Source organism: Oncorhynchus tshawytscha, linkage group LG19 (genome assembly GCF_018296145.1).
Source record: "Oncorhynchus tshawytscha isolate Ot180627B linkage group LG19, Otsh_v2.0, whole genome shotgun sequence".
NCBI classification, from domain to species: Eukaryota; Metazoa; Chordata; class Actinopteri; order Salmoniformes; family Salmonidae; genus Oncorhynchus; species Oncorhynchus tshawytscha.
In genome coordinates this window covers 31,373,363-31,395,059 of record NC_056447.1, presented here as the reverse complement: position 1 = coordinate 31,395,059, position 21,697 = coordinate 31,373,363, and the positions used below count along the sequence as shown (strand labels likewise).

Below are 21,697 nucleotides of genomic sequence, written 5' to 3'. Positions count from 1 at the left end.
TGCACGAATGCTGCCATCAATCCACGGTTTCTAATCGTCACAGTATGAACCCAGAATGAACCCAGTGGACTGATGAACCCAGTCACCGAGTCAGTGTATACTTCGATAATATTCCCAGAGGCGACCTGGAACATATCCCAGTCCGCCTGATCAAAACAATCTTGAAGCATAGATTCAGATTGGTCAGACCTATGTTGAACAGTCCTTACCACGGGTTCTTCCTGCCTAAGTTTCTGCCAATAAGGGGGAGCAGGATAGAGGCGTGGTCAGATTTCCAGAAGGAAGGGTGGGGAGAGGGCATTGTAGCCGTCTCTGAATGGAGAATAGCGATGACCAAGAACACTCTCGCCGTGAGTAGCAAAGGCCATGTGTTGATAGAATTTCTGGAGCGTTTTCCTCAGATTTCCTTTAATTAAGTCCCCAGCTACAATAAATGTGACCTCAGGATATGTGGTTTCCAGTTTGCACAAAGTCCAGTGTAGTTCTGGTGTCGACCACCAGATTTCTACAGAGCTCTCTCTCTGTGTGTGTGTGTGTATGTGTGTGTGTGTGTGTGTATGTGTGTGTGTGTGTGTGTGTGTGTGTGTGTGTGTGTCTGTGTGTGTGTGTGTGTGTGTGTCTGTGTGTGTGTGCGTGTGCGTGTGTGTCAAATCAAATCTAATTCTATTGGTCACATGCGCCGAATACAACAGGCGTAAACTTTACAGTGAATTGCTTACATACGAGCCCACTCCCAACAATGTAGAGTTAAAAAGCAAGACAAATATTTGCTAAAAAAAAAGGAAATAGTAACACAATAAAAATGATAATGAGACTATATAGAAGGAGTACTAGTACCGAGCCATTGTGCAGGGGTACGAGGTAGTTGAGGTAATTGAGGTAATACAGTATGTACATGTGGGTAGGGGTAAAAGCGACTAGGAAAGGAAGATATATAACAAACAGAGTAGCAACAGCGTATGTGCAGTCATATGTGCAGTGTGAAAGTGTGTCAGTGTTTGAGTGTTTGTGTGTGTGGCGTCAATATGCATGTGGGTGTGTGTTTTGTGTGTGTGAGCATATGGAGTGTGTGTGTGTGTTAGTGTAGTATGTGTGTGGGTAGAGTCTAATGAGTGTGCATAGAGCCAGTGTAAGGGAGTCAGTGCAAAACAATGAAGATAAATAAATAATAAAGGGGTCAATGTAAATAGTCCAGGTAACCATTTGATGAACTGTTTAGCAGTCTGATAGCTTCTGGGTAGAAGCTGTTCAGGTGCATTTGGGTCCCAGACTTGGCGCTCTGGTAGCAGAGAGAACAAACAGGTAGCAGAGAGAACAAACAGTCTATTACTTTGGTGGCTGGAGTCTTTGACAATCTGACACCGCCTGGTATTGACGTCCTGGATGGCAGGGAGTTCGGCCCTAGTGATATACTGTTTGGACCATGATAGGTCCCTAGTGATGTGGAGACTAGGAACTTGAAGCTCTCAACCCGCTCCACTACAACCTCGTCCATGTGAATGGGGGTGTGTTTGGCCCTCCATTTCCTATAGTCTAGTCCACGATAATCTCCTTTCTTGCCCACGTTGAGGGAGAGGTTGTTATCCTTGCACCACACTGCCAGGTCTCTGACCTCTCCATAGACTGTCTCATTGTCGTCAATGATCAGGCCTACCACTGTCGTGTTGTCAGCAAACTTATTGGTGATGTTGGAATCGTGCGTAGTCACGCATTCATGGGTGAACAGGGAGTACAGGAGGGGACTGAGCTCGCAGCCTTGAGGGGCCCGTGTGTTGATGGTCAGCGTGGTGGATGTGTTGTTGCCTCACCTCAACACCTGGGGCGGGCCGTCAGGAAGTCCAGGATCCAGTTGCAGAAGGAGGTGTTCAGTCCAAGGGTCCTTAGTTTACTGATGAGCTTTGAGGGCACTATGGTGTTGAACGCTGAGCTGTAGTCAATGAACAGCATTCTCACGTAGGTGTTCCTTTTGTCCAGGTGGGAAAAGGCAGTGTGGAGTGCAATAGAGATTGCGTCATCGGTGGATCTGTTGGGGCAGTATGCGAATTGGAGAGGGTCCAGGGTTTCTGGGATGATGGTGTTGATGAGAGCCATGACCAGCCTTCCAAAGCATTTCATGGCTACAGATGTGATTGCTACGGAGCGGTAGTGTGTGTTTGTGTGTGTGCGTGAGTACTTGTGTGTGTGATGGGCTATGGTGCGCAGACAGAGCATGTGTTACATAATTCAGAAATAAGCCTACAGTAAATAACTACAGATATACAGAGAGGAGAGTGTTAAACACACTAGGCTTGTGTGTGCGCTTGCGTGTGTGCATTCATGTGTGATGACGCCACACACCCTTGCCCAACTCGCCTTGCGCCCCTCCTCCGGTCACATCTGGATCCTTCCATCATCAGCAGCAGTCAGCAGAGCTGTATCAGTGTCTGCGAGGGAGAGAGGAGAGAGAATCTCTTATCACGGGAAGACAGGAATATTTACATCAGATCATTATCTATTTTTCTATGTCTCTCTCCCTCTCTCTCTCTCTCTCTCTCTTTCCATTTTGAAACGGAGTAGCCTATTTATCTGTCTCTTCGCTACCGATCATCTCAGAAACATAACAGAGGATTAAAAACAGAAGAGAAGAGTAAAACAAAAGGAGAGACTAATGGAAGAATAAAAAGCAAAGGAGAAGAGAGGAGGAAGACCTCTCATCTCATTCATCTATTCTAGCAGGAAGAAGGAATTTAGGCTACCTCTCCTCTACCCTTGATCATCTCTCTCTCTTTCTCTTTCTCCTTTTCTTTCTCTTATCTCTTTCTCTCTCTATGGTCATGGCTGTGCAGGGGACCAGCCTGCTAGAGAACCCAGTTCAGGCGGTTCTGTACCTTAGAGAACTGACCACTATTGTTCAGAACCAACAGAGCCTCATCCAAACACAACGCCTGCGCATTGACGAACTGGACCTACGCGTGGATGAGCTGCTTGGGGAGAACAGGAATCTGCGTGAAGCAAGAGGTGTACAACCTCACCATCATCACCCAGACCACAACCCGAGCCTTCATTGTCATCATCCTCCGCATCAACATCCGTACCCACAAGACACCAGTTCTCTGCCCGCCCAGCCCATGCCTGAGGTTCATCCTGCTGAGCCAGAAAAGTCCTCTCCTCAGCCCGCCAATCCGGAGGACATGCAGCTGGTACCGGCCCATTCCCAGCCACAGTCACTGAGCCCTTTGCAAGGCGAGGCCATCCTGGGCGAGGGGGAGGACAGCAGGACCAGCATGGGCTGCCACACACTGGTTCCCCTGGTTCCCCTAGCTCCCCTCACTCCTACCACTTTCTGTCGCTCGCTGGCTCTCGCCAGGCAATCAGAGTGAGTCTGTTTACTATAGCCTTTATCAACGCAAACAAAATAAAGTGTGTGGCAACTCGAAAATGTCCAGTTTGTAAAATATAAGCCTGCCAGCCCTCTGAAGTTGGCTGTTACAACGGTAGGATCATCATGAGAGTGACGTGGAGAATTTACAGAAGCGGATTATTTGCCAAAATAGACCAAAACATGGGAGATTATATAACAAACAGCTGTGTGTGTGTGTGGTGTGTGTGTGTGCATGTGTATGTGTGCATGTGTGCGTGTGTGTGTGTGTTTGTTTGGAGGGATATGGCTCAAATGCATGCTGCACTCTTGGCAAAGAAACACTGCTTTGAAACCTGATTGAGGGGTCAGTTTTAAATATGAGACCGTAGGCCTAGTTGGATTGAATACAACTCTACAACTGCTGTACTGTAATTGTTAAGAATAAATGCAGCCAGCTCTACTGTTCTAGCTGTAGCAGCCCTCTCCATGGTTCTGTATCAATTTGAACAAAACCCCTTGTGTGTGTGTGTGGGAGTGTACTGTATGTCTCAATATGTATCCGTGTGTGTGTGTGTGATGCCCCCCCCCCTCTGGGGACAAGAACAGAGTAAAGAGGGAACAGAGGAGGGGAGAAGAGAGGAATAAAATGCAAGATTGATGATGCTTGGCTGTGAGGAAAAACCACAGTTCCATCAGGCTGGACCTGTGGACTCCTACTGATATTAGAGCTGTCTGTCTTTGGAAACCTAGAGGCTATGACATACAGGATATTCAGGAACTACAGTAGAAAATATCTATTTATATAGATATTTATATTTCTCTCTCCCTTCAACAACTACGTCTATCCATAAGACTGGCAATATTCTTCTCACATTACGCAGTGCACAAACTGTCATTTTTTTGTCACTCTTTTTTTTGCGGGGGGATCGGCAGACTGTATAACATACTGTACATGCTGAAATAGGCTGTGTCTGTGTCTGTGTGTGTTGGGGGGACTGCACATGGGTCTGCCTATTGATGAGAGTATCATTCCTCTCCCTATTTCTCCCCCTCCTTCCTCCAGCTGATCCACACGTATCTGGCCCACTTAGCCCATGGAGCGAACTGTAATCACCTACTCTCTGGAGAGAGAGAGAGAGAGAGAGAGAGAGAGAGAGGGGAAGATAGAGAGAGAGAGAGAGAGGGAAAGAGGGAAAGAGGGAAAGAGAGAGAGAGACATGAGAAAAAGAGTAACTGTGTGTTCTGACCCCTCGCTCCTAGATTGTTAATAATGCGTATGAGAGTCTAGGCTAGGGCAATGGGACTAGGTTAGAGAGAGAGATGGAGTGAGAGAGCAGAGAGAAGGAGAGAGAGCAGAGGGAGATGTGTCATGTTAAAATATTAATCTGCTCTCTGTATTAGAGATGTAATGGCTGAGATGTGTGTTTGTGTTAGTGTTGTACAGACAGAGAGGTGACCTTGCTATGGCTAATAGAGACAGACAGAGAATTCCACTGTTACCAGGTCCCTGCTGGTCCTATAAGTTTTTTTTGTAAGCAGCTGGGATTGAACTCTTCCTAAAACAGTTCATGAAAAACGCTTGCATGCTTCAAAGCAGGACATTACATTTGTCAGAGCTCGGGAAAAGCCCAAGTCATTTGCCAGGACACTGGTCTCCTCGTGACAGCAGAAGGCTGGCAGTTGAAGGTCAACTTCGGGAGGCAGCTCAGGTTTCCATACATCACCACAACAACTAATCTAATGTTGAGAGACTTGAAACACCCCAGACCCCAAAACACATCACTGATGACTTGGGTCTAGTTAACTCTTCTGACTATCTTTCTCAAGCCATATATCATGACATTGTTATGACAATGTTTGGCATGGCAACAAGCAAACACTGCAAATGTGTGTGTGTGTATGTGTGTGTGTGCATGTGTATTTGTGTGAGACAGAGAGAGAGAGAGAGAGAGAGAGAGAGAGAGAGAAAAACCATCTGTCTGTATTTGTTAAATATGTCCGATAGCTGAATTCTGTTTCTGTTGTTTTAAGGTTTGTGTGTGTGTGCGTGTGTGTGTGTGTGTTGAGAGAATTTGGTTTTGAGCCAACTCGGCTGTTTTAGAGTAAAGAAACAGTCACACTATACCCCTCCTTTTCCCCCTTTCCCCTCACTCCTATCTCCTCTGCCCTCTCTCCTCTCTTTGTCCTCTATCCCTCTACAGGAGTCAGACAATACTACATCAGTTCTGTTGTCCTGCTCCAGAGGCTCCAGAGGCTGCTCTCACTGGCTCCTCCAGGTAAGGTTGTTGCTTCCACACTCTGAAAACACTCCATCTAGATAGTTTTTCTCTCTGCCTCTTCCTCTGTGACTGTCTGTTTTTCCATATATTTTTTCCTTCCATCTGCCCCCTCTTGTCCTCTCGCTCTTTCTCACATCTCTCTCTCTCTCTCTCTCTCTCACATCTCTCACTCTTTCTTTCTCTCTCTCTCTCTCTCTCACATCTCTCACTCTTTCTTTCTTTCTCTCTCTCTCTCTCTCTCTCTCTCTCTCTCTCTCTCTCTCTCTCACTCTCTCTCTCTTTCTCTCACTCACTCTCTCTCTCACTCTTACTCTCACTCTCTCTCTCTTTTTCTCTCTAGCTCTCTTTTTCTCCCTCTCTTGCTTTCTCTCTCTTGCTTTCTCTCTATCCTTCTCTGTCTGTCTGTGTGTGTCTCTCTCCTTTGATCTTCCCTCTCTCCAGTCTATCCTGCAGTGCCATTACTGATTCTCTCAGCAGGGCTATCTAATGGCTCTGTCATTTTGCCCCCATGGAACTCCCTTCAGTGTGTGTGTGTGTGTGTGTGTGTGTGTGTGTGTGTGTGTGTGTGTGTGTGTGTGTGTGTACATGGAGATGTCTGTGTGTGTGTACATGGAAATGTCTGTGTGTGTGTGCATGGACATGTCTGTGTCTATGTGTGTGTGCATGGTCATGTTTGTGTGTGTGTGAATGTGTGCATGGACATGTGTGTGTGTGTACATGTCTGTGTGTGTGTGCATGGACATGTCTGTGTGTGTGTACATGGAGATGTCTGTGTGTGTGTTCATGTACATGGAAATGTCTGTGTGTGTGTGCATGGACATGTCTGTGTCTATGTGTGTGTGCATGGTCATGTCTGTGTGTGTGTGTGTGTGTGTGTGTGTGTGTGTGTGTGTGTGTGTGTGTGTGTGCATGGACATGTGTGTGTGTGTGTGTGTGGGTGTGTCATTGTGTGGACATGTCTGTTCTCTCTCTGTGTGTGTGTGTGTGTGTGCATGGACATGTCTGTATGTGTGTGTGTGTGCATGGACATGTCTGTGTCTGTGTGTGTGCATGGACATGTCTGTGTCTGTGTGTGTGCATGGACATGTCTGTGTCTGTGTGTGTGCATGGACGTGTCTGTGTGTGTGTGTGTGTGTGTGTGTGTGTGTGTGTGTGTGTGTGTGTGTGTGTGCATGGACATGTCTGTGTGTGTGTGTGTGTGTGTGTGTGTGTGTGTGTGTGTGTGTGTGTGTGTGTGTGTGTGTGTGTGTGTGTGTGTGTGTGTGTGTGTGTGTGTGTTGTGTGTGTGTGTGTGTGTGTGTGTGTGGACATGTCTGTCTGTGTGTGTGTGTGTGTGTGTGGACGTGTCTGTGTGTGTGTGTGTGCATGGACGTGTCTGTGTGTGTGTGTGTGCATGGACGTGTCTGTGTTTGTGTGTGTGCATGGACGTGTCTGTGTGTGTGTGTGTGCATGGACGTGTCTGTGTGTGTGTGTGTGTGTGGACGTGTCTGTGTGTGTGTGTGTGTGTGTGTGTGTGTGTGTGTGTGTGTGTGTGTGTGTGTGTGTGTGTGTGTGCATGGACATGTCTGTGTGTGTGTGCTAGTGAAAGTGCTACCAGTGACTGATTCAACCTAAAGCTCTGTAGCCCTCAGGAGGTTGGAGGGAGCAGGGCAATGTTGTCATTACATATGATGTTTTATTTATTTCACCTTTATTTAACCAGGTAGGCTAGTTGAGAACAAGTTCTCATTTACAATTGTGACCTGGCCAAGATAAAGCTAAGCAGTCCGACACATACAACGACACAGAGTTACACATGGAGTAAAACAAACATACAGTCAATAATACAGTAGAAACAAGTCTATATACGATGTGTATACGAAGGCAAAAAAAGGCCATGGTGGCAAAGTAAATACAATATAGCAAGTAAAACACTGGAATGGTAGATTTGCAGTGGAAGAATGTGCAAAGTAGAAATAAAAATAATGGGGTGCAAAGGAGCAAAATAAATAAATAAAATAAAATAAATACAGTAGGGAAAGAGGTAGTTGTTTGGGCTAAATTATAGGTGGGCTATGTACAGGTGATGTCTTCGATGTCTTTGAGGTGGGAGTAGAGACAGTGTTTCAAATCCACATACACACATGTACACATGTACAGTATACCTACAAAGACGTCACCCATTAACATGGTGACCCGTATAAATAAGTCTCACATACTGTACTGTGACTGTACAAAGTGTGTGTGCGTGTGTGTGTGTGTGTGTTTTAGCATGTTCACATGTGTGTGTCCCCTGTAAGTCCAGATAGACAGGGGAGTTTCTCTGAGTGGAAGTTAGTCTAAACAGTATTCACAAAGTATTCACCCACAGTTCAGGATGTGTAAGGGCCTGTTGGTAAATAGAGGTAAAGGTGTAGAGGCAGACATAACCTTTAGAGATAGCTCAATATGTACTGATCATTCCACAGCTGACTGTATTGGCCTTGTGGTTGCATGTTATATTCATGTTCATGTGTGAGTGAGTTTGTGTATGTTTGTAAAGGTGTGTGTGTCCTCTGACTGTGGGTGTCTGTATGGTGATGTGAGATGACAGATGTTCATTTCTCCTTCACCGTGACATTAGAGGAGGCGGAGAAACCAGTGTGTGTGTGTGTGTGTGTGTGTGTGTGTGTGTGTATTTCGACCCTTCCCACAGGGCACGTACGTCAATTCAACGTCTATTCGACACTGGGTCAACGTAATTTAATTGAAATGACGTGGAAACAATGTTGGTTCAACCAGTGTGTACCCAGTGGGATAGGTCTTCTTCAGACATTCATATTCCAGGTGTGGGTGAAAGGTCCTATATATTGGGGCAGTGCTCAGTGACTTCACATCCTGAAACAGGAGGTCAAAAAACAATATAGGTTCACAGAATCAACATTAAATCAATCAAAATATAGAACCATACATGAGGAATGTGATACATGTTTACAATTATATACAGTGCCAGTCAAAGGTTTGGACACACCTAGTCACTCAAGGGTTTTTCTTTATTTTTATTATTTTATACATTGTAGAATAGTAGTGAAGTAGTGAATAGTGAAGACATCAAAACTATGAAATAACACATGGAATTATGTAGTAACCAAACAAGTGTTAAACAAATCTAAATATATTTTATATTTGAGATTCTTCAAAGTAGCCACCCATTGCCTTGATGACAGCTTTGCACATTCTTGGCATTCCCTCAACCAGCTTCATTAGGTAGTCACCTGGAATGCATTTCAATTAACAGGTGTGCCTTGTTAAAAGTTAATTTGTGGAATTAATTTCCTTCTTAATGCTTTTGAGCCAATCAGTTGTGTTGTGAGGGGAGGGGTATATGGAAGATAGCCCTACTTGGTAGAAGTATTATGGCAGGAACAGCTCAAATAAGCAAAGAGAATGACAGTTCATCATTACTTTAAGACATGAAGAAAATCTCAAGAACTTTGAAAGTTTCTTCAAGTGCAGTCACAAAAACCATCAAGCAGTATGATGAAACTGGCTCTCGTGAGGACCGCCACAAGAGTTACCTCTGCTGCAGAGGATAAGTTCAGTAGAGTTACCTGCCTCAGAAATTGCAGCCCGAAATACAGTGCCTTGCGAAAGTATTCAGCCCCCTTGAACTTTGCGACCTTTTGCCACATTTCAGGCTTCAAACATAAAGATATAAAACTGTATTTTTTTGTGAAGAATCAACAACAAGTGGGACACAATCATGAAGTGGAACGACATTTATTGGATATTTCAAACTTTTTTAACAAATCAAAAACTGAAAAATTGGGCGTGCAAAATTATTCCCATCGTGAAACATGGAGGAGGAGGTGTGATGGTGTGGGGGTGCTTTGCTAATGACACCGTTAGTGATTTATTTACAATTCAAGGCACACTTAACTAGCATGGCTACCACAGCATTCTGCAGCGATACGCCATCCCATCTGGTTTGCCCTTAGTGGGACATTTATTTTTCAACAGGACAATGACCAAAAAACACACCTCCAGGCTGTGTAAGGGCTATTTGACCGAGAAGGAGAGTGATGGAGTGCTGCATCAGATGACCTGGCCTCAACAATCACCCAACCTAAACCCAACTGAGATGGTTTGGGATGTGTTGGACCGCAGAGTGAAGGAAAAGCAGCCAACAAGTGCTCAGAATATGTGAGAAAACATTCCTCATTAAGCTGGTTGAGAGAATGCCAAGAGTGTGCAAAGCTGTCATCAAGGCAAAGGGTGGCTACTTTGAAGAATATCAAATATCAAATATATTTTCATTTGTTTAACACTTTTTTGGTTACTACATGATTCCATATGTGTTTTTTCATAGTTTTGATGTCTCCACTATTATTCTACAGTGTAGAAAATAGTAAAAATAAACAAAAACCCTTGAATCAGTCGGTGTGTCCAAACTTTTGACTGGTACTGTATATACACAATTATAAGGGCACAGGGCGAGACCCAGATGCAGACACGGGAGGCAGATGGTTCGAGTCTGATATTTATTATAATCCAAAGGGGCAGGCAATAGAATGGTCGTGGACAGGCAAAAGATCATAAACAAGGTCAGAGTCCAGGAGGTACAGAGTGGCAGGCAGACTCGAGGTCAGGGCAGGCAGTATGGCCAGGCAGGCGGGTTCAGAGTCAAGGCTGGCAAGGGTCAAAACCAGGAGGACTAGCAAAAGAGAAACAAGAAAAAGCAGGAGCATGGAAAAACACACGGGTTGACTTGACAAGACAAGACAAACTGGCAACAGACAAACAGGGAACAACGGAATAAATACCTAGGGACTAATGGGGAAAACAGGTTACACCTGGAGGTGGGTGGAGACAATCACAAAGAATGGTGAAACAGATCAGGGCGTGACAACAATATTCCCTTCAGGTAAAAACAGCAGTTTGGACATAGAACTATAGAAAAGGTTTCAAATCAAACTCCTCATTCAGGCCAAGATATGGGACAGTGTGTTGACCCTGTGGATCCAGAAAGATTTCCTTTGAAGTAGTTTCCTCCCAATGTCCCCTCCCCTGCATGACATCTTAACCCTTTCTATCCCAATGTATCTCAGAGAACTAATAGGGTGTCCGGTTTGAGCAAAATGAACGGCAACAGGGTTTATATACAGTGCATTCGGAAAGTATTCAGACCCCTTGACTTTTTCCACATTTTGTTACAGCCTTATTCTAAAATTGATAACATTGTTTTTTCCCCTCATCAGTCTACTCACAATACCCCATAGTGACAAAGCAAAAACGTTTTTTTTTTTTGAAATGTTGGTATTCAAACCCTTTACTCAGTACTTTGTTGAAGCACCTTTGGCAGCGATTACAGCCTTGAGTCTTCTTGGGTATGGTGCTAAAAGCTTGGCACACCTGTATTTGCAAAGTTTCTCCAATTCTTCTCTGCAGATCCTCTCAAGCTCTGTCAGGTTGGATGGGGAGCGTCGCTGTTCAGCTATTTTCAGGTATCTCCAGAGATGTTCGATCGGGTTCAAGTCCGGGCTCTGGCTGGGCCACTCAATGACATTCAGAGACTTCCCAAAGCCACTTCTGTGTTGCCTTGGCTGTGTGCTTAGGGTTGTTGTCCTGTTGGAAGGTAAAACCTTTGACCTCAGTCTTGAGCGCTCTGGAGTAGGTTTTCATCAAGAATCTCTCCGTTCATCTTTCCCTCAACCCTGACTAGTCTCCCAGTCCACGCCACTGAACAATATCCCCACGGAAAGATGATGCCATCACCATGCTTCACCGTAGGGATGGTGCCAGGTTTCCTCCAGATGTGACGCTGGGCATTCAGGCCAAAGAGTTCAATCTTGGTTTCATCACACCAGAGAATCATGTTTCCCATGGTCTGAGAGTCCTTTAGGTGCCTTTTGACAAACTCCAAGCGGACTGTCATATTTGCCCTTTACTGAGGAGTGTCTTCCGTCTGGCCACTCTACCATAAAGGCCTGATTGGTAGAGTGCTGCAGAGATGGTTTTCCTTCTGGAAGGTTCTTCCATCTCTACAGAGGAACTCTGGAGCTCTGCCAGAGTGACCATTGGATTCTTGGTCACCTCCCTGACCAAGGCCCTTCTCCCCCGATTGCTCAGTTTGGCCAGGCGGCCAGCTCTAGAAAGAGCCTATGTGGATCCAAACTTCTTCCATTTAAGAATGATGGAGGCCACTGTATTCTTGGGGACCTTCAATGCTGCAGACATTTTTTGGTACCCTTCCCCAGATCTGTGCCTTGACACAATCCTGTCTCGGAGCTCTACGGACAATTCCTTCAACCTCATGGTTTTTGCTTAGTTTTTGCTCTGACATGCACTGTCAATTGTGGGACCTTACGTGTGTGCAATTCCAAGTCATGTCCAATAAATAGAATTTACCACACAATTTACCACAGTTGTAGAAACATCTCAATGATGATCCATGGAAACAGGATGCACCGAAGCTCAATTTCGAGTCTCATAGTAAAGGGTCTGAAAACTTATGTACTGCATATAAGGTAGTTAAAAAAATCAATAATAATAATTTCTTAACAAACTGTTTTCGCTTCATCATTAGGGGGGTATTGTGCGTAGATTGATGAGGAAAAAAAAAAAATCAATTTTAGAATAAGACTGTAACGTAACAAAATGTGGAAAAGGGGAAGGGGTCTGAATACTTCCCAAATGCACTGTATATACACTATATATACAAACTAGTGGATTCGGCTATTTCAGCCACACCAGTTACTGACAGGTGTATAAAATTGAACACACAGCCATGTATTCTCCATAGACAAACATTGGCAGTACAATGGCCTTACTGAGAAGCTTAGTGACTTTCAACGTGGCACCGTCATAGGATGCCACCTTTCCAACAAGTCAGTTTGTCAAATTTCTGCCCTGCTAGAGCTGCCCTGGTCAACTATAAGTGCTGTTATTGTGAAGTGGAAACGTCTAGGAGCAACAACAGCTCAGCCACGAAGTGGTAGAGCTCACAGAACAGGACGGCCGAGTGCTGAAGCACGTATAGTGCATTAAAATCGCCTGTCCTCGGTTGCAACACTCACTACTGAGATCCAAACTGCTTCTGGAAGCAACGTCAGCCTAAGATCACCGCTCGCAATGCCAAGCATTAGACTCTGGAGTAGTGGAAACTCGTTCTCTGGAGCGCATAGCACCCCCTGAAAAATAATAATAATAAAAAAGAATGAAACAATATATATATATATATACTGTATATTTTTGTTAAAAATATTTTTTTCACAAAACTAGTGCACTGGTTCTTTAATAGTCCTGTGCTTGCAGACTGCAGCGAGGGTATGGTGGTGTTTTTAATAGAGTGTTAATAAAAGGTAGCCTCCAGCACGTGCAAACACACACACACAAACACACACACATACGGAGATAGAGAAAGAGAGAGACACGTACAGTACACACACACACACATACGGAGATAGAGAAAGAAAGAGACACGTACAGTATACACACACACACATACGGAGATAGAGAAAGAGAGAGACACGTACACACACACACACACACACACACACACACACGCACAGGCAGTGTTAACTGAATAGTAGAACCAGAGAGGAACATTAGTGATGTAGTCATTATTTAAACATTACCAGTCTTTGCTTTTATACAGTAGCTGTGGTTTTAGAGCTGGCTTATATAACAACTGGTAGACTTAGCAAGTAGGTTAAAACACACACACACATACAGTACATACACACATACACACGTTATCCCAGGCGTTGAAGGTGAGTGTTGTTGTTTCCATAGTGATGGGCAGCTGTTGGGTCTGGAGGGCGGGACTTCCTCCAGCAGACAGGAAGGAGAGGGGTCAGTAGGTGTGGCTCGTAGAGAAGGACCCAGCGACTATGAACTTGCCCTGGAGAACAAGACCAAACAGGTGTGTGTGTGTGTGTGTGTGTGTGTGTGTGTGTGTGTGTGTGTGTGTGTGTGTGTGTGTGTGTGTGTGTGTGTGTGTGTGTGTGTGTGCAGAGGCATACAGGTGGGTTGTGATTAACTGGGTTTGTGTTTCTGTGTGTATGTGATGCTGTACTCTTGATGAGAGTGAAAGAGAGAGTCAGACAGAGAGAGAAGAAAGTAAGAAAGAGAGGACACCAGCCCTTCCATCTCACGGGTAACAGGAACATGGGGGATGATGGGTTGTCATGGTAACAGCTAATAGCTCCTGCTGACTGCAGGATATGTCTTTATATTGCACAGAGAAGTGCCAAATGGACCACGCTGTGTGTGTGTCTTTCTCTCTCTGTCCTTATTCTCCCTCTCCCCCTTCTTCTCTGTTTCTCCTTCCCACTCTTCCACTCCCCCCCTTTATCTGAGCCTCAGAGGAAGTAAAAGGGGATTACTTGTCTTCTGTTTGCTTTCTGTTTGAGACACAGTGATGTAGTGATAGGTGTATCTGGTAGAAAGGTATTGGAGTTTGGTGAGAGGGTGTTGTACTGTTTTCAGAGAGGAGAGATTGTCCCACTTTCCTTTTATATTTGGAGAAACATCCAGTTTAACAACCGGAGGCTTTTAGCATTGTTCTGTTAAGACTACAATATTTCCCCCCAAAAAGCTTGCCAACAATATTTTTCTCTCTACTCTCTCTTCTCTCCCCCCTCTGTCTGTAGATAGAGGAGTTGGAGCTGAGGTACGGTGGTCACCTGGCGTCGCGGCGCGCTGCGTGTCGTATTCAGACAGCGTTCCGTCAGTACCAGCTCAGTAAGAATTTCCAGAAGATCCGGAACTCTTTGTCAGAGAGCAAGTTGCCACGCCGCATTTCCCTGCGCCGGCCCAACCCCAGCCGGGGCCAGAACCCCACCCAGCGACACAGCTTCCTGTTAGAGAGTGGGGGCCCACCATTGCGCCCCAAAACACCCCCACCACCCCCCTCACGCTCCACCTCCCTGCCGCCCTCAGCCTCCCCTGCCACGGGCCCTGGCCCCTCGCTCACACAGCTGGAGGACTGCTTCTCAGAGCAGGTGGGCTTTATGTAACACTAGCATAGCCTAGCATCATAATAGTTTGCCGTTACAGTGAGCCTAGTGTTTCACCATAATACAGCTTTAAGGTCTTCCTATAACTAGTATTATGATTCTTATTCCAGGTACGCTCGCTGGCCCATTCGATAGACGAGGCCCTGCGTGGGTGGAGCCTGTCGGAGGGGGTTGAGGGGGGGACAGGGGGGCTGTTGATGGACCCCGAGGTGTTTCGGGCGGCTGGTCAGAGTGCCTGCATGCCTCGCAGTGCCAGCTCCCTGCTCATGGCCTTCAGAGATGTCACCGTTCACATCGACACCAACAACTACACTGTCTCCACAACTACCACCTCCACTACCACCACTACCCACGGCAACACAGGGGCAGGGGCGGGAGGAAGCAGGCAAGCCTCAATGGAAGGGGGAGGGGGAGAGGGGGGTGGAGGGGTAGGGAGAGAAACAACAACCTCCCAGCTGGGGGGTGAGAAAGAGTTCCCTGCCCCCCCTCCCAGTGAGGAATTGTTGAAGGGAGGAGGGTTGAGGATGGAGTCAACTATGACAGGGCAGGGGAGAGAGTTGGGGGGGCAGAGTGGCTCAGAGATACTCAGTTCCACCTCTACCTCCACCTCGGCCCAGTCTAACCAGTATACCACTCAGTCCTCCTATCCCCAGTACCACCAGTATTCCACATACCCCCAGGCCCATCACCCCCAATCCCAGCCAGGGTCCCAGTCAGTCAGGGACCCCACCACTGAGGCCCTCCAGGCCCTGGTCCTCTCTCTGCCCAGAGACCAATGCCAGAACCCTGCCTCCTGCCGATCCCCCACACTCTCCACTGACACACACCGCAAACGACTCTACCGCATCGGACTCAACCTCTTCAACGTGTAAGTACGCACTCACACACACACACACACACACACACACTCACGCGCAAACACGCACATTATACACCTTATAATGTAGCAAGATGTTGGCGAAAGAGATGGTAGCCTCGCTTCAGGTCCTTAGGAAACTATGCAGTTATTCGTTTTTTTAATGTATTATTTCTTACATTGTTAGCCCAGAAAATCTCAACTGTTATTACATACAGCCAGGAAGAACAATTGGATATAAAAGCTTACCAACTTACCAACATTACGTCCAGGAATACGTCTTTCCCGAAGCGGATCCTTTGTTCGAACCTCCACCCTGAACATGGGATCTTATCCCAGAGGCCGCCCCAAAACAATGCAGTCGCTGCAGGAGAGGTAGACGGAGCAGCCTACTGGTCAGACTCAGAAGGCAAGCACACCATCCACCGGATCCGAGCATATTACTCACCAATGTCCAATCTCTAGATAACAAGGTGGACAAAATTAGAGCACGAGTTGCCTTCCAGAGAGACATCAGAGATTGTAACGTTCTCTGTTTCACGAAAATATGGCTCACTCGGGTTATGTTGTCAGATTCGGTACAGCCACCTGGTTTCTTCATGCATCGCACTGACAGAAACAAATATCTCTCTGGTAAAAAGAAGGGCAGGGGTGTATGCCTTATGATTAACGACTCATGATGTAATCACAACAACATACAGGAACTCAAGTCCTTTTGTTCACCTGTACCAGAATTCCTTACAATCAAATGCCGACCGCGTTATCTTCCAAGAGAATTCTCTTTGATTATAGTCACAGGCGTGTATATCCCCCCCAAGTAGATACCTCGTCGGCTCTGAAAGAACTTCACTGGATTCTATGTAAACTGGAAACCATACATCCTGAGACTGCATTTATTGTAGCTGGGGATTTTAACAAAGCTAACCTGAGAACAAGACTTCCTAAATTCTATCAGCATATCGAATGCGCGACACGAGCTGGTAGCATTCTGGATCATGGCTACTCTAACATCCGCGATGCATACAAAGCTTTCCCCCGCTCTGCCTTTGGCAAATCTGACCATGACTCCATTTTGTTGTCCCAGCCTATAGACAGAAACTAAAACAGGAAATGCCCGTGCTCAGGTCTATCCAACGCTGGTCTGACCAATCGTGAATCCACTCTTCAAGATTGCTTTGATCACGTGGACTGTGATATGTTCTGGATAGCCTCAGACAATAACATTGATGTATACGCTGACTCGGTGAGCAAGTTTATTACGAAGTGCATCGGAGATGTGGTACCCACTGTGACTATTAAAACCTTTCCTAACCAGAAACCGTGGATTGATGGCAGCATTCGTGCAAAAACTGAAAGCGAAGACCACCGCTTTTAATCATGGCAAGGTGACTGGAAACATGACCAAATACAAACAGTGCAGCTCTTCCCTCCGCAAGGCAATCAAACAAGCAAAGCGTCAGTATAGAGACAAAATACAGTAGAGTCGTCTCAAACACGAGACGTATGTGACAGGGTCTACAGTCAATCACGGATTACAAAAAGAAAACCAGCCCCGTCGCGGACATCGACGTCTTGCTCCCAGACAATTTAAACAACTTCTTTGCTCGCATTGAGGACAATACAGTTCCACTGACGTGGCCCGCTACATAAGCCTGTGGGCTCTCCTTCTCCATGGCTAACGTGAGTAAAACATTTAAACGTGTTAACCCTCTCAAGGCTGCTGGCCCAGACAGCATCCCTAGCCACGTCCCCAGAGCATAAGCAGACCAGCTGGCTGGTGTGTTTATGGACATATTCAATCAATCCCTGTGCCCATATGCTTCAAGATGGCCACCATTGTTCTTGTTCCCAAGACAGCTTAGGTAACTGAACTAAATGACAATCACGCCATTGCACTCACTTGTGTCATCATGAAGTGCTTTGAGAGACTAGCCAAGCATCATATCACCTCCACCCTACCTGATAGACCCACTCCAATTTGCTAACAGCTCCAATAGGTTCACTGATGATGCAATCGCCATCACACTGCACACTGCCCTATCCAATCTGAATGAGAGGAATACCTATGTAAGAATGATGTTCATTGACTACAGCTCAGCATTTAACACCATAGTACCCTCCAAGTTCGTAACCATAGTACCCTCCAAGCTCCTTGGTCTCGACCCCGCCCTGTGCAACTGGGTCCTGGACTTTCTGATGGGCCGCCCCCAGGTGGCGAAGGTAGGAAGCAATGTCTCCACCCCGCTGATCCTCAACACTGGGGCCCCACAAGGGTACGTTCTCAGCCCTCTCCTGTACTCCCTGTTCACCCAAAAATGGCATGGCATGACCTCTCAATCAATGTCTACAAAACAAAGGAGATGATCGTGGACTTCAGGAAACAGCAGAGGGAGCACCCCCCAATCCACATTGACGGGACAGTAGTGGAGAAGGTGGAAAGTTTTAAGTTCTTCGGCATACTCATCACAGAAAAACTGAAATGGTCCACCTACACAGACAGCGTGGTGAAGAAGGCGCAACAGCTTCTCTTCAACCTCAGGAGGCTGAAGAAATTTGTCACGTAAAACACTCACAAACGTTTGCACCGCCTTCAACCACAAGGCTCTCCAGAGTGTAGTGCGGTCTGCACAACGCATCACCGGGGGCAAACTACTTGCCCTTCAGGACACTTACTCCACCCGATGTCACAGGAAGGCCAAAAATATCATCAAGGACAACAACCACCCGGGCCACTGACTGTTCACCCCGCTATCATCCAGAAGGCAAGGTCAGTACAGGTGCATCAAAGCTGGGACCGAGAGACTGAAATACAGCTTCTATCTCAAGGCCGTCAGACTGTTAAACAGCCATCACTAACATAGAGAGGCTGCTGCCAACATACAGACTCAAATCTCTGGCCACTTTAATAAATGGACTTAACTCTTTAACTTTAATAATGTTTACATACCCTACATTACTCATCTCATATGTACAGTGGGGGAAAAAAGTATTTAGTCAGCCACCAATTGTGCAAGTTCTCCCACTTAAAAAGATGAGAGAGGCCTGTAATTTTCATCATCACTTCAACCATGACAGACAAAATGAGAAAATCACATTGTAGGATTTTTAATTAATTTATTTGCAAATTATGGTGGAAAATAAGTATTTGGTCACCTACAAACAAGCAAGATTTCTGGCTCTCACAGACCTGTAACTTCTTCTTTAAGAGGCTCCTCTGTCCTCCACTCGTTACCTGTATTAATGGCACCTGTTTGAAGTTGTTATCAGTATAAAAGACACCTGTCCACAACCTCAAACAGTCACACTCCAAACTCCACTATGGCCAAGACCAAAGAGCTGTCAAAGGACACCAGAAATACAATTGTAGACCTGAACCAGGCTGGGAAGACTGAATCTGCTGTAGGTAAGCAGCTTGGTTTGAAGAAATCAACTGAAGGGAGTAATTATTAGGAAATGGAAGACATACAAGACCACTGATAATCTCCCTCGATCTGGAGCTCCACGCAAGATCTCACCCCGTGGGGTCAAAATGATCACAAGAACGGTGAGCAAAAATCCCAGAACCACACGGGGGACCTAGTGAATGACCTGCAGAGAGCTGGGACCAAAGTAACAAAGCCTACCATCAGTAACACACTACGCCGCCAGGGACTCAAATCCTGCAGTGCCAGACGTGTCCCCCTGCTTAAGCCAGTACATGTCCAGGCCCATCTGAAGTTTGCATTTGGATGATCCAGAAGAAGATTGGGAGAATGTCATATGGTCAGATGAAACCAAAATAGAACTTTTTGGTAAAAACTCAACTCGTCGTGTTTGGAGGACAAAGAATGCTGAGTTGCATCCAAAGAACACCATACCTACTGTGAAGCATGGGGGTGGAAACATCATGCTTTGGGGCTGTTTTTCTGCAAAGGGACCAGGACGACTGATCCGTGTAAAGGAAAGAATGAATGGGGCCATGTATCGTGAGATTTTGAGTGAAAACCTCCTTCCATCAGCAAGGGCATTGAAGATGAAACGTGGCTGGGTCTTTCAGCATGACAATGATCCCAAACACACCGCCCGGGCAACGAAGGAGTGGCTTCGTAAGAAGCATTTCAAGGTCCTGGAGTGGCCTAGCCAGTCTCCAGATCTCAACCCCATAGAAAATCTTTGGAGGGAGTTGAAAGTCTGTGTTGCCCAGCAACAGCCCCAAAACATCACTGCTCAAGAGGAGATCTGCATGGAGGAATGGGCCAAAATACTAGCAACAGTGTGTGAAAACCTTGTGAAGACTTACAGAAAATGTTTGACCTCTCCAAATACTTATTTTCCACCATAATTTGCTAATTATTTAATTAAAAATCCTACAATGTGATTTTCTGGATGTTTTTTCCTCATTTAGTCTGTCATAGTTGAAGTGTACCTATGATGAAAATGACAGGCCTCTCTCATCTTTTTAAGTGGGAGAACTTGCACAATTGGTGGCTGACTAAATACTTTTTGCCCCACTCTATATATTGTATTCTATAACATCTACTGCATCTTGCCTATGCCGCACGGCCATTGCACATCCAGATATTTATATGCACATAATCCCTTTACATTTGTGTGTATAAGGTATTTGATTGAATTTGATAAACAATCACATACAGGGTCGAATTGTCCTCTAGCTACTCACAGAATTATTCACAGAACAGGTATCTGCTCTAGAAAGGGGAGAGGAAAAGGGAGAGAGAAAAAGATGGTAAGGTGGTATTTATATATAGGAGTACAGTTGGAGTCAGAAGTTTACATACACCTTAGCCAAATACATTTAAACTCAGTTTTTAAACACATCCTAGTAAAAATTCCCTCTATTAGGTCAGTTAGGATCACCACTTTATTTTAAGAATGTGACATGTCAGAATAATAGTAGAGAGAATTATTTATTTCAGCTTTTATTTCGTTCATCACATTCCCAGTGGGTCAGAAGTTCACATACACTCGATTAGTATTTGGTAGCATTGCCTTTAAATTGTTTAACTTGGGTCAAATGTTTCGGGTAGCCTTCTACAAGCTTCCCACAATAAGTTGGGTGAATTTTGGCCCATTCCTCCTGACAGAGCTGGTGTAACTGAGTCAGGTTTGTAGGCCTCCTTGCTCGCACACGCTTGTTCAGTTCTGCCCACAAATTCTCTATAGGATTGAGGTCAGGGCTTTGTGTTGGCCACTCCAATACCTTGACTTTGTTGTTTATTAAGCCATTTTGCCACAACTTTGGAAGTATGCTTGGGGTCATTGTCTATTTGGAAGACCCATTTGCCAAGCTTTAACTTCCTGACTGATGTCTTGAGATGTTGCTTCAATATATCCACATACTTTTCCTCCCTCATGATGCCATCTATTTTGTGAAGTGCACCAGTCCCTCCTGCAGCAAAGCACCCCCAAAACATGATACTTGCACCCCGTGCTTCAAGGTTGGGATGGTGTTCTTCAGCTTGCAAGCATCCCCCTTTTTCCTCCAAAAATAATGATGGTCATTATGGCCAAACAGTTCGATTTTTGTTTCATCAGACCAGAAGACATTTCTCCAAAAAGTACAACCTTTGTCCCCATGTGCACTTGCAAACCGTAGTCTGGCTTTTTATGGCGGTTTTGGAGCAGTGGCTTCTTCCTTGCTGAGCGGCCTTTCAGGTTATGTCGATATAGGACTCGCTTTACCTAGATATAGATACTTTTGTACCTGTTTCCTCCAGCATCTTCACAAGGTCCTTTGCTGTTGTTCTGAGATTGATTTGCACTTTTCTCACCAAAGTACGTTCATCTCTAGGAGACAGAACGCATCTCCTTCCTGAGCGGTATGACGGCTGCGTGGTCACATGGTGTTTATACTTGAATACTATTGTTTGTACAGATAAACGTGATACCTTCAGGCATTTGGAAATTGCTCCCGAGGAGGAACCAGATCATCTTGACTGATTTCTTTTGATTTTCCCATGATGTCAAGAAAAGAGGCACTGAGTTTTACAGGTACACCTCAAATTGACTCAAATTATGTCAATTAGCCTATCAGAAGCTTCTGAAGCCATGACATCATTTTCTGGAATTTTCCAAGCTGTTTAAAGGCATAACTTAGTGTATGTAAACTTTTGACCCACTGGAATTATGATTCAGTGAATTATAAGTGAAATGATCTGTCTGTAAATAATTGTTGGAAAAATGACTTGTGTCATGCACAAAATAGATATTATAACCTACTTCCCAAAAATATAGTTTGTTAAAC

General features: G+C 45.4%; 1 protein-coding gene across 1 annotated transcript in view; it reads left to right on the top strand.

Moving 5' to 3' along the window:
- Positions 1–2,390: 2,390 nt before the first annotated feature.
- LOC112218975 (IQ motif and SEC7 domain-containing protein 3) overlaps positions 2,391–21,697 on the top strand; it is a 36,956-nt gene continuing 17,649 nt past the window's right edge. Inside the window, exons 1-5 of the mRNA XM_042302020.1 lie at positions 2,391–3,355; positions 5,542–5,616; positions 13,372–13,501; positions 14,232–14,582; positions 14,708–15,465. Coding sequence (XP_042157954.1) covers positions 2,808–3,355; positions 5,542–5,616; positions 13,372–13,501; positions 14,232–14,582; positions 14,708–15,465 — 1,862 coding nt within the window. The 5' untranslated portion in view covers positions 2,391–2,807. The remainder of the gene's footprint in view (positions 3,356–5,541; positions 5,617–13,371; positions 13,502–14,231; positions 14,583–14,707; positions 15,466–21,697) is intronic.